The sequence below is a fragment of the Chiloscyllium plagiosum genome, chromosome 25 (assembly GCF_004010195.1).
Source record: "Chiloscyllium plagiosum isolate BGI_BamShark_2017 chromosome 25, ASM401019v2, whole genome shotgun sequence".
Taxonomy (NCBI): domain Eukaryota; kingdom Metazoa; phylum Chordata; class Chondrichthyes; order Orectolobiformes; family Hemiscylliidae; genus Chiloscyllium; species Chiloscyllium plagiosum.
The window spans coordinates 39514376-39529914 of NC_057734.1; the positions used below are offsets into that span (position 1 = coordinate 39514376).

The 15539-nt window shown below is 40.1% G+C and overlaps 1 protein-coding gene across 8 annotated transcripts in view; it reads right to left on the reverse strand.

Annotated features, from left to right (window-relative positions):
- The window catches only part of LOC122562764 (synergin gamma-like), a 29165-nt gene that overhangs the window by 4446 nt on the left and 9180 nt on the right, over window positions 1-15539 (reverse strand). For 3 of the 8 annotated variants that reach the window (XM_043715920.1, XM_043715922.1, XM_043715921.1), the window contains 3 exons: window positions 12363-12419; window positions 11351-11447; window positions 2691-2851 (listed from right to left, as the gene is read on the reverse strand). In XM_043715920.1, the coding sequence (XP_043571855.1) occupies window positions 2691-2851; window positions 11351-11447; window positions 12363-12419 (315 nt within the window). The other 5 variants (XM_043715923.1, XM_043715924.1, XM_043715927.1 and 2 more) reach the window with 5 other exon arrangements.

Here is a 15539-nt window from a genome sequence, read left to right on the forward strand (position 1 = left end):
GTTGATGGGATAAATCGAGCACTGGTGATCCAATCTCGGGTGCTAAAGGCCTAGCGATTAAAGAGGCAAGCAAGGCTCATATGCAATCTACATATTAGGAACTTGTGATCTGAAGTAACCAAAAATATTGCGTCACCAGTTTCAGGAAGTTCAGAGAATAGTTTTAATAGGACTTTGTATCAAGTCTGTTTTGAGATTATAGAAGCATTAAAGTTAATTCATATTATTTATATTTTGTCTGCATTTAAGGCAACCTGTAGCAAACAGAACAAGGACAATTCAGTTTCCATTTACAGTCATATTTACAGTCAATTTAACCTGTGCATTTGGAAAGGCGAGAACTGATTAGGGATAGTCAACGTGGCTTTGTGTGGGGGAAATCGTCTCACTAACTTGATTGAGTTTTTTGAAGAGATGACAAACAAGATTGAAGGCAGAGCAGTAGGCGCTCTCTATATGGAGAAAGTGAGGACTGCAGATGCTGGAGACCAGAGTTGAGAGTGTGGTGCTAGAAAAGTACAGCAGGTCAGGCAGCATCCGAGAAGCAGGAGAATCGACGTTTCGGGAAAAAGGCCTTCATCAGGAATGAGGGTGTGAGCCGAAGGGGTGGTGAGATAAGTGGGAGCTCCCACTCTTACTTCAACATCTGATAACTCCACAGCAAACACAGAAGGTACTGGAGAAGCTCAGCAGGTCTGGCAGCATCTGTGTAGAGTGAAATAGAGTTAGCGATCAGAGTTCAGTATGATGGTGCTGAAGACAACTCATCAAACCAAATGTGCTCCTGCTCTTACAAAGATATCCAGGCAAAAAAAATAAAATGGACAAAATGTAGGTTTAGCCAGTCCAACGTCACTACCAGAGTCTATTCAAATTGCTTCCTTTGTTTCTTCATTTTCCTATTTATATTACTTTGTTTGGAGCTGTTGCACTACTGAGCTATAAAGACTACATTATCCTGCCTCCTGCAAAATTGGATGTCCGGCTTAAGACATACCCAAGTGCAAGACTAATTTGAGAATGCGAGTTCTCTGCATCAAGGCAGGTCTGACTTAGAGCAGTACAACTTCTACCACAGGTATGTCAAGGAGGCAGGTGAGGTAGACAATCAACTATGATCTAAGCACACTGAAATCGACTGAATGGTCTACACAAGATCCTGTATTCCAATGTCATGATGTACCTTCCTTGGCCATTGGGGGAGGCGATAGCATATTGCTAATTTCACTGGACTGGTAATCCACAGCGAAAACAGAAACTGCTGGAGAAACTCAGCAGGTCTGGCAGCATCTGTGAACAGAAAGCAGAATTAACCTTTATAATGCAGTGACCCTTCTTCGGAATGTTCCAATGAAGGGAACCAAAATGTTAAGTTGCTTTCACTCCAACATCTGCTGAGTTTCTTCAGCAATTTCAGATTTCCAGCATCCTGCAGTTCTTTGTTTTATTTTACTGGCAATCCAGAGCCTCAAGCTAACACTCAGGAGGGAGTGGGGCACAGGGTTGAATCCCACCACCATTTGAATTCAAGGCAGCATGGTGGCTCAGTGGTTAGCACTGTTGCCTCGCAGCACCTGGGTTCGATTCCCGCAGGGGTGGCTGTCTGCGTAGAGTTTGCACGTTCTCCCAGTGTCTGTGTGGGCTTCCGCCCACAATCACAAAGATGTGCAGCTTAGGGGAATTGGCCATGCTGAATTGCCCATAGTGTTCAGGGATGCTTAGGTTAAGTGCATTAGTCAGGGGTAAATGTTGGGTAATGGGTCTGGGTGGGCTACTCTCTGGAGGATTGGTGTAGACTTGTTGGGCCAAATAGCCTGTTTCCACACTGTAAGGATTGTATTCTAAAAATCTGGAATTAAAAGTAAACCTAACTGTCAATTATCATAAAAATAACCCATTTAGTGAGAAATGTGCAATTCTTACATGGTCCAGTCTATGTATGACTCTAGATCAGAAATATGGTTGACTGTATAGATCCTCTGAAATGACCTAACAAGTCAGTCATTCAGCTCAAGGGAACCAAGGATGGGCAATACATTTCTGGCTTAGCCAGTGATGCCCACATTGAACAAGTAATAATTTTCTTTAAAAGTGACCTACTATGGGACTTGAATGTGAAGTTCCTGGTTCAAAGGATGGACACAGTCCTGCCCCAAGTCTTCCAAGACCATATGATAAAAGTCGAGTCATCAATAATTCAACCACTGTGGGCCTGACCCAGGCAGTAATAGAAACAACAACTTATGATGCTGGGTGGTAAACAACAACATTGGAAAATGAAATGTTTCTTGTTTCACTTACACATCAGTAAACTGCTTTCATTTGCAACATGATATTCATCTGTGGAATGATGCACAACCAACAAACAAAAGTATGTAACTTTTCTATTTTAGAAATTTTGTTTTACAACGTACGTTTTAAATTTCCAACTTAATTTACTCCTCTTGTTGGAATTGGGACATCTGCATTTTAGAAGCCTGCTTATTCTAAAACGTGGAGGACTCACAGTTAAATATCAGGCTCTAGATCACCAAAAATGTAAGAAATGCTTTTTGAATGAGATCATCTGCTTATCAATGTCCTTGAAAATTTAAATGGAGTAAATAAAAAGCAAAGCAGTGTCATATGAACACTTGAAACAACTTTCAGTAATGTGACATGCAGTCATTTCTAGTCTTAAATAGACTTACCATCATTCGTAGCACAGAAGGATTAAATGACATGAAGGCCTGCACATTGTTCCAGATTATCTCAATGTCCCTCAGACTCTTTTGCAGTGTTTCAGTGCTAATACTTAGAGACTTCATTCCACCTTCCACTCTCTTCGCCACTCTGTACACCTCAGTAATGCCTGGGAATTTAAAATAAAAGCTAATAGTATGATCATGCTCTGGGTGGACAAGCATCACTTGACATCCTGTAGGTACGTCTATGAAAAACATCAGCTATTCTTTTCTATGATCTGTCAAGTTGTCATCTCGAATACTTGTCTCAAGACATCTAAGTTTCAGTATAATTTTCCTCAAATGTTAATATCTGCCCTGGGTATCTACAGAAAGGCAAGCTGTTCCATTCAAATGATCAACATTTGGATCTGGATTTTCCTGTAGGGCTGGAAAGCACGATTTGCATACTTTTGCATCTTCACAAACAACTGCAAGATTTTACCCATGTTAGACTTCACCTCATTGGCACCTTTGTGTAATTAATAAGGCTCAAGTTATCAAAGGGTACAATACATGGTTTTGGGGATGGAAAGTTTTCATTTGAACGTATCACTTGGATTTTGTCAAGCATTTGGCATTTAAGAATCAAACACAGCGATAAGGATCAACAAGGAAAGCACATTAAAGAACTGGGTTCGGGTTTGGGACGTGTTTTATATTTGGGCTCCGGATGGCAGGAAGCAGAGGCCTAAGCTGGAGTACCTTTTTGGCTAGAAATCTGAGCAAGAATTGTAAAACAAAAAAACTACAAGTTAAGGTTGGGAAGCTGTGAGTATTCTTCAAGAATTAGAAACATTTGCAAAGAAATTTTGGGGATGATAATAACAGGTGGACAGATTTGAGCTGAATGCTGCAATCATTGTTTTCATTAAGGGTGTAAAAATAGTACACACGCCAGGGGTCTTTGCTCCCATTGGGAGACAGCATTTTGTCAAAAGAAAACATGCAGCAGGGGACTCTTTGGCAGGAGAAAGCTAGGATTAGTAGTCCAGTACTTGCTAGAAAGTTAGGACTTACATGGGACATTGCAAGTTGACAAGTAATTGTTATGGCTTGGAAGGTGCCAAAGAGATCTAGGCCAATATTAGAATCAGGAATTCAGGCTAAAGGCATTATGTCCAGAAAAAGTGAACAACATTTTGGTTAGGAAGTTACTTAACTGTTGGAAAGTATACAGCTAAAGAAAGAGATAGAAGCACTCAGAAACAAGCTGTGAAATGTGCAGGTAACACAGATTGGGAAATTCGAGTTGAATACTTTGAGCTGCAAAGAAGCTTGTATGCATGAAAGAGTTAAGTTCAAATCTCAAAGAATGCTGTGGGTTAAAGTTCAAGAAACAATAGGGTGGAGACCCCAGGAGTTCGGAGATGCATGGAGGAAGACATCTATCCACATTAAACTTGTGTAACATCAGATTCCACCAGCTGAGCCATTGCAATCTTTGTTGTTCAATAAATCTCTTTAGTTTGCATTCTAAATTAATGATTTCCATTTTGCCAATAAGGTGAGACCCTGACAAATATTCTCCTTCTCTGGGGTTTAGTATACAGTCCAAATCCTAAAACCTAGGGACTTTTGTTCTATCACGAAAGGAGGGAATATAATGTTCCTGTCATCCTCACAATGCTAACCTTGACCTTGGAAGGCGCCCAGCGACAATTTCCACCCCAAGGTCTTCCTGACTTTGGAGATCTATGTTTCTATATTCCTAGATCCCTCTGTTCCTGCACACCAATTAGGACTGTACCCTTTACACAGTCTCTTCATTTTCTTCCTAACGAAATGAATCCCTTCATATTTCTCGGTATTAAATATCACTTGCCACTTGTCTGCACATTCCACCACTGTCTACGCCCTTTGGAAGTTTAGGCACTCCTCCTCATGGTTCACAATATCCAAGTTTTATATCATCTGCAAGTTTAAACCAAGTTCAAAGTCATTATTATACACCAGAAAGAGCAGGGAGTCCTAATATTGATCCCTATAGGGAATTCCACAATTCCTGTCACTCAGCAATTTTTATGTCCATGTTGCTACTATCCCATTATTATCTGGTACTTTCTCAGAAGTCTTCAAAAGGAGGAGTGGTTGCTTAGCACTGGTAGGTGAAGCCACTGTTCATAGGTCAGGAGCAGGGTCACGGTGCCAGGTCTCTGAGGATCCAGGACAGAGGTAGCGCTGTGGCTTGTGATTTCTGTTCCTGGGCCTACCCTTATTAAAGCTCACTGCTACCTCATCAAAAAGCTCAAACAATTTAGTTAAACATAATTTACCTTTAACAAATCCAAACTAGCTTTCCTTAAGCAACTCCTCTTTCACCAAAAACCGAACACAATTCTCTATCTCGATAATTATCTGCAAAGCAATAATACCCCTGGCAATGTTTCCAAATCAGCTCTACTCCACTTCTTGCCACTGTTTTATTATTTCTAGACCTGGGAGTGGGGAGATCTGGGACCAAATGATGGTTGATACCTCATCTTATTTCTCTTGCTTCTATTTAGTCCCTTTTTAACATTCCTTTCTGACTTTCTGCATTCAGCCTGGCTCTTAATACATTCTCCACTTTACATCTGTATTAAGACCACGAATGCTGGCTTCTTCTTAATCTCTAGCTCTTTCACCATCTGGAAAGCTCTAGATGTATTTTCCCTACATTTTCCCTATGTGGGAATACATTTTGACTCTACTTGACCTCTCTCTTCTTTGAAGATTGTTGAACTGTGGTTTTTCCTCCTAATCTTTGATTCTAATTTGGCTGAAGGGATCCTTTACCCTTTTCTGTAATCAACCTAAATCTTATCGCATAATTATCAGTGTCCAAAAATCAGCCAGGACCAATTTATTTGGAAGGCAATTTAGTATTTCCACTGAGGAGAGTTTAACATGACAAGGATGTGGGAACCTGAAGGTATTATAAGAGAGGGACACTGAAGTGCAAAAACATGGGGAAAGAGTCAGATAACCCACTAGAGTGGGTATTTTTAGGAAGGTATTTGGTGTGTTCAATGAAAAGGAAAAGATAAGTCTAAACTGGGGTTTCAACTGCACAAATGTGAATGCATGGAGGGTGATGAATTAAATTGGGTAGATAGAAATATAATGTTGTGACAATAATAGACACCAAGCTCAAAGAAAAGTTGGATTGCATATTAAATGTAACTAATCATGAGTTGTCCTGAGAAGATAGGAAAGGAACAGGATACAGTATTGTATAAACATGGAGTGCTGGAGAGAAAGGATGTCCCACACAGGTCATGGACAGAATCTATTTGGCTCGATCTATGAATCAGAAGAGTTAGCATTACCCAATAGCATTACCCAGACGCACTGTGCCAGACTTAAGTGCCTTTTGTTCCTTACAAGGAGGACAGTTAAACTATAGAATAGCTGTAAATCTGGCACATTTGCTATTGCTACTGTTCACTTCTCTGACGACTGCTTAACAAAACGTGTTCAACAGTTGAGCCAACTTCTAGCAAATTGTTGTTTTCTGTCACCCTTCTAAATCAAGGAAGATCTGTTGAAGAGCATCCATAGCATTAAAGCCTTGAGGCATTTCTGCCAAATCTCTGGGTTTGTTACAGTCAGCTGGTTACTGGATTCATTCTGGTTAACACTTCCGGGAGTAACCAGAGCAGCTGCACTAAATGAAATAAAAGGAGTAAAATCCCCAAAATAAAAGTCTTGTATCTTACTTTAAAATATATTTTGAACAGGTTGAGAATATTTCAGCGATATTATTTGAGATGTTGGACGTTAAGCTGTCAGCAGTACACAATTCTCTCCAGCTTTTCAAGATAACTCTCTTTCCCCTGATGTGCAATATTTTCAGTGACACCTTGGCTTCATTCAAGTCTTCATACACAGACCTGGAAAGCATGTGTTAGCAAACCATGGGATTGTGGGAACATCAGAGTGAAGCCTAACCTCATTCGCTGCCAACTTCTAGACATCTGCTCCTGGTTAACAAACAGTAGCATAATGTCTGGCCAAGTTTCTCCTCTGTACTTAAGGACCACCGGGCTAATTACTCTCCAAAAGTGGGAACACCATACACACAAGGATCCAAACCTGAGTCATATGCATCTAGCACTCACTCACGTAACCAGCTGACCAAATAGCTCAACATTTTTTATAATAATGACTAGAAAAAGCTTGGACAATCAATTGGCTAATGAGACACAACGAACTGGCTCATTTTGTCTTCTTCCCAATAGAGGTGCGCTATGATCAGTTATGTTCATTATCAAGTATTACTGTTTCTTCACAGAATCCCTATGGTGTGGAAAAAGGCCATTTGGCCCTTCAAGCCCATACTGACTCTCTGTACACAAAGCGAAGCAAGAATGTGAGGACGATGTAAAAGACATTTAGAAAGGGTTCATAATTGGGCATGAACATAGCATATGGACTGTAATGTGGAAGCATGCACAATTATTTACTTAGATAGGAAAAACAGATGTGCAGAGTATTTCTTAAATTTTAAAAAGGTTAGAAAGTGTAGATTTGCAAAGGAACTTGGATTTTCTTGTCAATAAGTCACTGAAAACCAACTGACAAGTGAAGGTTAATGGACTGTTAGCCTTTAATTTATTTTTGTCACACGTACCTAAGTACAGCAAAAAGTTTTGTTTTTGCAAGCAATACAGGCACTACAGATCATAACATACAAGGACACACAGATCACAGGGTGTTTAGAGAGAGCAAGGCATACAAGATACATGTCTTCACAGGAGGTGCACAAAGGCAACATCAACATTAGAGGTGTCCATTCAGCAGTCTAATAACAGTGGCAAAGAATCTGTTCTTGAACCTGTTGGTACGTGTGTTTAAACTTCTGTACATTCTGTCTGACAGAAGAAGTTATTATTGGGGTGGGAGGAGTCTTTGATGATATTGGCTACCTTTCCACAGCAATGAGAGGTATAGATGGAGTCAGTGGATGGAAGGATGGCTATCGTGATGGTCAGGGCTGTGCAAACAATTTTCTGTAGTTTCTCACTGTTCTGGACAGAACAGTTGCAGTACCAGTTCTTTACGCATCCAAATACATTGCTTTCTATGGTACATTTGTAAACGTTGGTGACAATCTTTATGGAAATACCAGAAAGAAAAGGCATTGTTGTGCCTTCTTGACTGTCACATCTACATGGGTGGTTCAGGACAGATTGTTGGTTACTCTCACTCTTAGGAACTTGATCCTCTTGACTCTCTCCACCTCAACTCTAGATAGGGGTTTGTCCCCCTCCTTGCTTCCTGAAGTCAATGATCAGTTCTTTAGTTTTGCTGACCTGAGGGATAGACTGTTATCATTGTACCATAATACCATTCTGTATTCTGACTCGTCGTTGGTCGATATCTGACCAACAAACTTGTAGATGACCTCATTCGCAATTTGGCCACATAGTCATGAGTATACAGGGAGTACAGTAGGACATTCAGTACACATCCTCACAAGCAGATTTGACTCCAAGAGTAGTGAGGTCTTGCTTCAATTGTTTAACAGTGTGGTTACACCATACCTGGAGTACTGTGTGCAGTTTTGGTCTTATCTCAGTTATTGCCATAGACGGAGTGCATTAAAAATTCACCAGATTTTTTTCTGGGACAGTGGGACTGTCCAATGTGGACAGATCAAGCAAAATGGGCCTCTATTCTCTATCGTTTCAAAGAATAAGAGGTGATTTCCTCAAAAATTACAATATACCTAGAAAGATAGACAGGGTAAATGCAAGTAAGACGCTTTCTTCTTTGGAGAATCTAGAATTAGAGAGTACAACTTTAAAACAAGGGGGGTGCCATTTAGGATTGAGACAACGAGAATTTTTATTTACTCAGAGGGCTGTGGAAGTTTATCCGATAGAAGTGGTTATCACAGTGAGATGATAATCTAAATATAAAAGTTGTTGAAAAAAAGTTTAAGAATATATAGGAAAAATTAAACATTCTGAAAATGGAAACAGAGCAACAAATATGACCTTGCAAAATTGGTTATTCACTTCCACTGAGCACCAAGCTTCTCATCATACTAATAAGACCCTATTGATTCATTCTCCATTGTCCACTGCACATTGTTATTCCTACCAACTCCATTTGCATTAAGTACTGATATTGATGCAGTCTCCATGGCAACCTGGGTTTGTTTATATAAAAAGGAGGCAACTGAACTTGAAAAAAAATCTCTCAGTGAGAAACAGGATAGGAGTTAGTCATGAGTCTGAAGAAAGTAAACCGAATCTTAAGCCAGTGACCCACCTCAGTACAAGTCAGAGGAAATCGGTGTTATGGTAGACCCTGCCTCATCAATGTCAACATAAAACACCTTATAGTACTAGGAGACGCAGCCCAATGTTCTGATCAATATTTCTTACCTCAATCAATATTCTCTAAACTTAACCATTTAAATAAAAATTTTACATTAAACAGATGTTCCTTTTCTCAAAGTCATTTTTTAAAACCAATTTAGAATCACAATTCGGTTTATTGTCCCGTGTCGTCAAGTTACAAAAGGAGTACAGTTAAACGTGTACAATGTCATCAACACATGGCACCATCTTTGATTAGATTCGATTAGATTCCCTACAGTATGGAAACAGGCCCTTCTGCCCAACAGGTCCATACCAACCCTCCGAAGTGTAACCCACCCAAGAGTAACCCATCTAGCTACGAAAAAAAAAGAGAAAATAAAGAAAGGAAAGTTACATGACATTACAAATATACATAGTACAAGGTGGAATGGCCACAAGATCACTGAAAACAACAAATGTTGGAGATATGAGCATCCATAGAGACAGAGCAAACTACGTTTCAAATCTCGACAACTCTTCATCAAAGCTGAAGTGAAGCGTGGAGGGGACAACATTTATGCAATGGTGGGGAGGTGGGATAGTGGGTGTAGGGTGCTGGTGGAGAAAAGATGACTGGGCAGGTTTAAATTAGGACAGCTATTCACTTGTCTCCAGAACGTTAATCTCATCATCTCTTTACAGCATCCGGTCCCTTAATTTAATCCAAGGACCAGTTTTACTTGTAAATCTTCCCAGCTTACAACAAAAGGTCATGAGAACAGGAAGCGTTCTGGTCAGTCATGTGATGGAAAGAAATTTGGTCGCCACAGTTCCAGGCTGACACACATGTTGAAGTGTACATTGCCACAGCACCCTTATCAAAAGCTTTCTCTTGGTTACTTTCTCCATCCCATTAGGTATCCTGAATATCTTCCTAAAAGCCCATCAGACTAAGTAACGTTCATTGCACTTCATTGGCAATGCTGGCAGCATAAGGAAGGATTATACCTGAAATGTTGGACCTCTCCACCTCCTGATGCTGCCTGGCTTGCTGTGTCCTTCCAGCCTCCTGTTTGTCTACTCATCTTCCCATCACAGCTATTCATTAAAAAAAGTGTTTTAAAAATCCCACTGAGTAAGATGCCACCCAGTACTGCATACACAGAGAACCAGAACCAGTTCCTGCTAACCATAATGTCCCAATTACCATACCTTCCTTAATGGCTAATATTGAATCAAGTTTATTGTCACATGTACTCAAATGAGTGAAAAGTTTACAAGTTGCCAATTACAGCACCATCTTAGGTACAAGGTACCTAGACAGAGATTCTTCAGTACAATTTCTTAGAAACAAAAAAGTTTAAAAAAAGTTCAGCATTGCAGATCATAGGAATAAATTAGAAAATAGAGAAATATAAAATTCAGAACAACAGTCCTTTCTACCCTGTCCACACTGGCAAACTCAAAATTGTCCTCAATGAGAGGATACTGAATCACTCCAGCAGTAGTTAACAAAAAAGGTCAATCTTTTTCCCGGATAGCAGAATTTCTTTAGCAATAGGACTTTTTTTTTTAAAGTGGGAATGCCAAAATTGAAATAACGTGTAGCTAAACAGCACCATGAGCATAGTCAATGTCCTTCAGCGCTTCCCTTGTACATTAACAACAAATTTGACACCAAAAGACATGAGGATGGGTGGCTGGAAGTTTAGCAAAGGAAGTAGAGTTTCAAGACAAAAACTTTAAAAGAGGGCAGAGGTGAAGGAGACATTTTAAAGCCTACTCCACAGGCAACTGAAGGTATGGCACCAATGGGTGATAATATGGGTATACATAGTTCAGAATATAGAGATCACAAGGGATTGAAAGGCTGGAACAGATAACAGAGACAGGAAGACACAAAGCCACTGAGGGATTTAAAAACAAGGATGAGCATTTTAAATTCAAGATGCTGCCCCAAACCTGCAGCCACCAAGTCACAGAGTCATTGAATTATGGGTGAATGGGACTTGGTGTAGGTGGTGAACAAAACTGAGGATAAGTTCAAGTTTTTGGAGGGTGAAAGATGGGAGGCTAACCAAGAGAGCACTGGAGTTATCAAGTCTGGAGGTAACAATGACAGGGATGGGAGGTTTCAGAAGCCGATGAGCTGTGCCATGTGTGGAGATGGCAATATCATTGCTGTATCACTTCTGAAGTGAATTGAACCCAAGGTACAGTCTCTGTATTTAATGGAAAATTAATGGATGCTGGAGCTTCTCTTTAATACAAATATTGTCTAAATCTGCTAATTACTGCAGCTGTCAGCATAGCTAATAGTGAAGCATCACTCACCTGAGATATAAGCAATTCCTTGTGGAGATAGCAACACTTCACTGCACACTGATGGCTTGCTGATGGCACACAAGGTATCATTTGCAGTTCTAATAACCTGGAAAGGATCACATCGGAGATAAATGAAGTCCTGTGGTTTTACGTTGAGTTTATATTGCCTTTAATTAAGTTTAAATAAGTTTAATTTCATATCTAATCTTGATGAAGCCCTTGTTCATTTTGGATGACAGATGTATGTTGAGACTTTCAAGTTTCTTGGAATGGACATGCCTGTACTGGGAGTCCGCTTTTTTGTCGTTAGACTCTGGAAATGAGCTGCAGTTGAAAGCAGTGGTTAGGAACAAGTGGTCACATTGGTTATCTTTTAGCTTTGGCAACTGGTCAGCACTATGTCAACAATGACTAGCATTTGTAAAGTATCTTTAGCATAATAAAACATCTCAAACCACTCCACAGGTACATAATCAGACAACAGGCTGACCCGGCGACATGGGAGACATTAAGGCAGTTGACCAAAGACTTGGTTAAGAAAACTAGAGCAATGAGTTATTATGAAAGGTCACAGACATGAATCATTCATTCTGTTACTCTCTCCACATATGCTGCCTGACCTGACGAGCGTTTCCTGAATTTCAGAAGATGATTGGCTTTAAGGAGAGTCTTCAAGGAGAGGTGGAAGAGTGAATTCCAGAGTTCCTTGCCCTTGCTATTACCAGAGAGTCAAAAACCTTTGGAGTCTTCCTTCTACTGCCCTTTAAAAAACTAATTTCAGATACATCACAGATTATGGACCAGTCTTGCCGCAAATGTCAGCAATCAATCTATTCACAAAAAAAAGTATTGAGCATACAGCAGACAGATAAAATTCCCTTTGATAATCTTATTTGTTCTAAGTGGAGACTGGAGGTCATTGGCTGGTATCCTCCCAATGAAGTAACTGGTTCTTGGCATTAGAAGGAAAATAGTACCAGGGATGTAGAAGTCAATGGAATTAGTAAATTCAGTATTTTACCTTATAAATACTGTCGAGGCATCTCTGCAAACTATTAACTTTGTCTTCCATGATGCTCTGTACAGAAATATCAATTGTCAGAATTAAAATGAAAATTAATGATGGATGGGAATTTAAAAAAAAAGCTTTACTTGATGCAGCTTAGAATTACCACAGACAATAAATAGTTAAACACATCGCTGCCGAAATTGTGATTTCATTTCGCCTGAAGTTATACTTCAGGACTCAGTCAATGTCTCCAGATCTTGCCTTCTTTTTAAACAAAATAGTCTGAAACCATAAATTCTCTGCAGTCTACAAACATCACATTGTCTTGTCTAATCATTGAGGATCTTGCTGTTCACCACTTTATCCTCTGCCATCCTCACCTGATCTGACCTACATGGGACTCCAGATCCAGAGCAGTGTGGCTGCTATCTGAAATGGTAGAGCGTATCTAACAGCCACAAAGTCTGATTAAAAAGGAATGAAACCAGACGGACTTGCCAGTAACAACTAAGGTGCTGGAAATAGCAATGGCAAACATAATCCTGTTGACACTGCAACACCCTCCACACTAACATCTTGGGTTCTTAGATTACTTACAGTGTGGAAACAGGCCCTTCAGCCCAACAAGTCCACACCGACCCTCCGAAGAGAAATCCACCCACACCCATTCCCCTACATTTACTCTTTCACCTAATGCTACAGGCAATTTAATATGGCCAATTCACCTAACTTGCACATTTTTGGACTGTGGGAGGAAATCCACGCAGACACTGGGAGAATGTGTAAACTCCACTCAGACAGTTGCCTGAGGTTGCGCTGTGAGGCAGCAGTACTAACCACTGTGCCACTGTGCCGCCCAGACGGTGCCAGAATTGGGAAGAGCTATCCCATAAACGTAATTAGCAACAATCTGACATGGTAAGGCATTATTCTGTGAGCACGACTACGTTCAGACACCACCCTCACCATCCCGGAGTGTCCCCTGTCCCACCGACTGAATAGACTAACCAGAGGGGACAGCACAGTGGGATATAATCATAATGGAGTAGTTCTGGGAATCCTGAAACTTGTGGTCTCATGGTATCAGGTTAAACATAGGCTGATTACTATATACCGTTCTCCATCAGCTGATGAATCAGTGATACTCTGTTGAACAAAACTTGGAGGAAGCATTGGGGGTGGCTTAGTAGCACCACTACAGACCAAACTGGCTGAGGCCTAAAAGACATAGCTGCTAGACTGGGGTCTGTGATGGGTGGCAAGAGAACTGACAAGTAGGGAAAATCTACTTGACTTCATCCTCACCAGTCCAGTTGGAGCAGATGTATCTATGTATTATAATATCGGTAGTAGTGACCACTGCTCAATCTTTCTGGTGGTGAAGTCGTGGCTTCATATTAATAATATCCTCCACATGATGATACTATATACAGTAAAAGTTTTTGAATAGATCTAGCAACTCAAGACTGGGCATCCATGAGGTCCTATGGGTATCAGCAGCAACAGACTTGTACTCCAACACAATCTGTAGCCTGGTATATCCCCCATTCTATCACATCATTAAGCCAAGGGATGAAAACAGGTTCAATGAAGTGTACAGATGAGCATGCCAGGAGCAGCAAAAGGCACGCATAAAGGATAAATGCAAAACAGAGAATACTGCCCACTAATGAATCTTAAGGGAATACTTCTGTCAGTTCAGTAAGATGAACAAAGAGCTGAAAGAAAGGAAATAGGTCCAAGTCCTGTATCATCAATCCAATGAAAACACTGCCAGTTTAGATCTGGACAAACTAACATGTACAACAGATCAAGTTCAGCAGATGCAGCTACAGAAACATTGGCTTGACTTCAAAGCAATGCTGCAGAAAATAATTTACCCCCCAAAACAGCTGGGCATGCATAAGTTACAAATTACAGTGACAGTATTTTCAGAAATAAATACTAGCTATGATATTCTAGCAAAAAAAAAAACCAGAGTAAGATAAAGAGGAAGTCAAATAACCATTGAAGCAGTAAGCGGAAGAGATCCAGGTTTCAAAGAAAACAAAACCAGAAACAGGTTGGAGAAATAGGATAGTTAATTGGGCAGTTTATGAAGGAAAAAATATAATGTTCCATCCAAAGGCTAAAACTTTTGACAGAATTAGAAGAATCCAGAATGTAAAACCACAGGCTTCGAAAAGAGATGAAAGTTCATAAGGAACACACAGTAAATGCCAAAAAGGTAAGAACCACTCTAGAGAAACAAGATCAGTCAGTGGCTGATCTGGAACAATATTTGGCTGTGTGCATCAGTAAATTGTATAAGAGCAACTGCATCCCCTGAAAAATAAACTTGACAATTCAAAAAGGATCAATATTCAATATCACTGATAAATGTGGGCAAACAACAGCACTTCCAGACAAAGTCACCATCAGAGATCTGGGCAGATCAGCAAATACTTTATAAAGACTCTTAGGCTCTCTTCTTATTGCAAATAGTTAAAATTCCTTTGGAAAAAGAGGAGGATGTTTAAAGTGTAACATGCATTTAAAAAGAGTTGACTTTTAATGGCTCTATGTGCTGTGTGTGTCTTATATTGTGACTCCGCCTAGCAAGGAGTCTGCCTAGCACAACAACTCAGTAGCTTGATGTAATGCCTGCTTTATAACTTGTGATGTGTTTCATTGTTTTAAATCAACCAACCCACAGAGTTAATCAATCCCTGACAAGAGATTATTTATTAGACCATTATTATATTACAATTATTGAATGTTCTGGTTAGACCCCATTTAGAAAACCTGGAGGTACATGCTCACTAGAATGACAAAAGGGCTTAAATTATGGCAAGTTTCACAGTCCAGACATGCATTTCCCCAGCATAGAAAGGAAAACAGTGATCTGGGTGAAGTGATTATTATTAAACAAATTGTTCGGTAGTGTTGGTGTAACATCAATCCTGTGGTGCGGAGGTGCAGGATAAGAGTGTGTAAACTTAAAAGTGTAGTATGTCAGTTGTACAATGCTGAGATAGGATGTTGTTGATTCTGGGTAATCCAAGATGGAGGATGGGAAAAATTTCTGGCTGTAAGAGCTGCTCCTTTCTTTGAGGTATTTTAGGTGCTGGAGGTGATTTCCTCGAATTCCAGGAGCAGCAATCACTGCTTGTGAGAGAGTGTGAGTGTGAGTGTGAGTGTGAGTGTGAG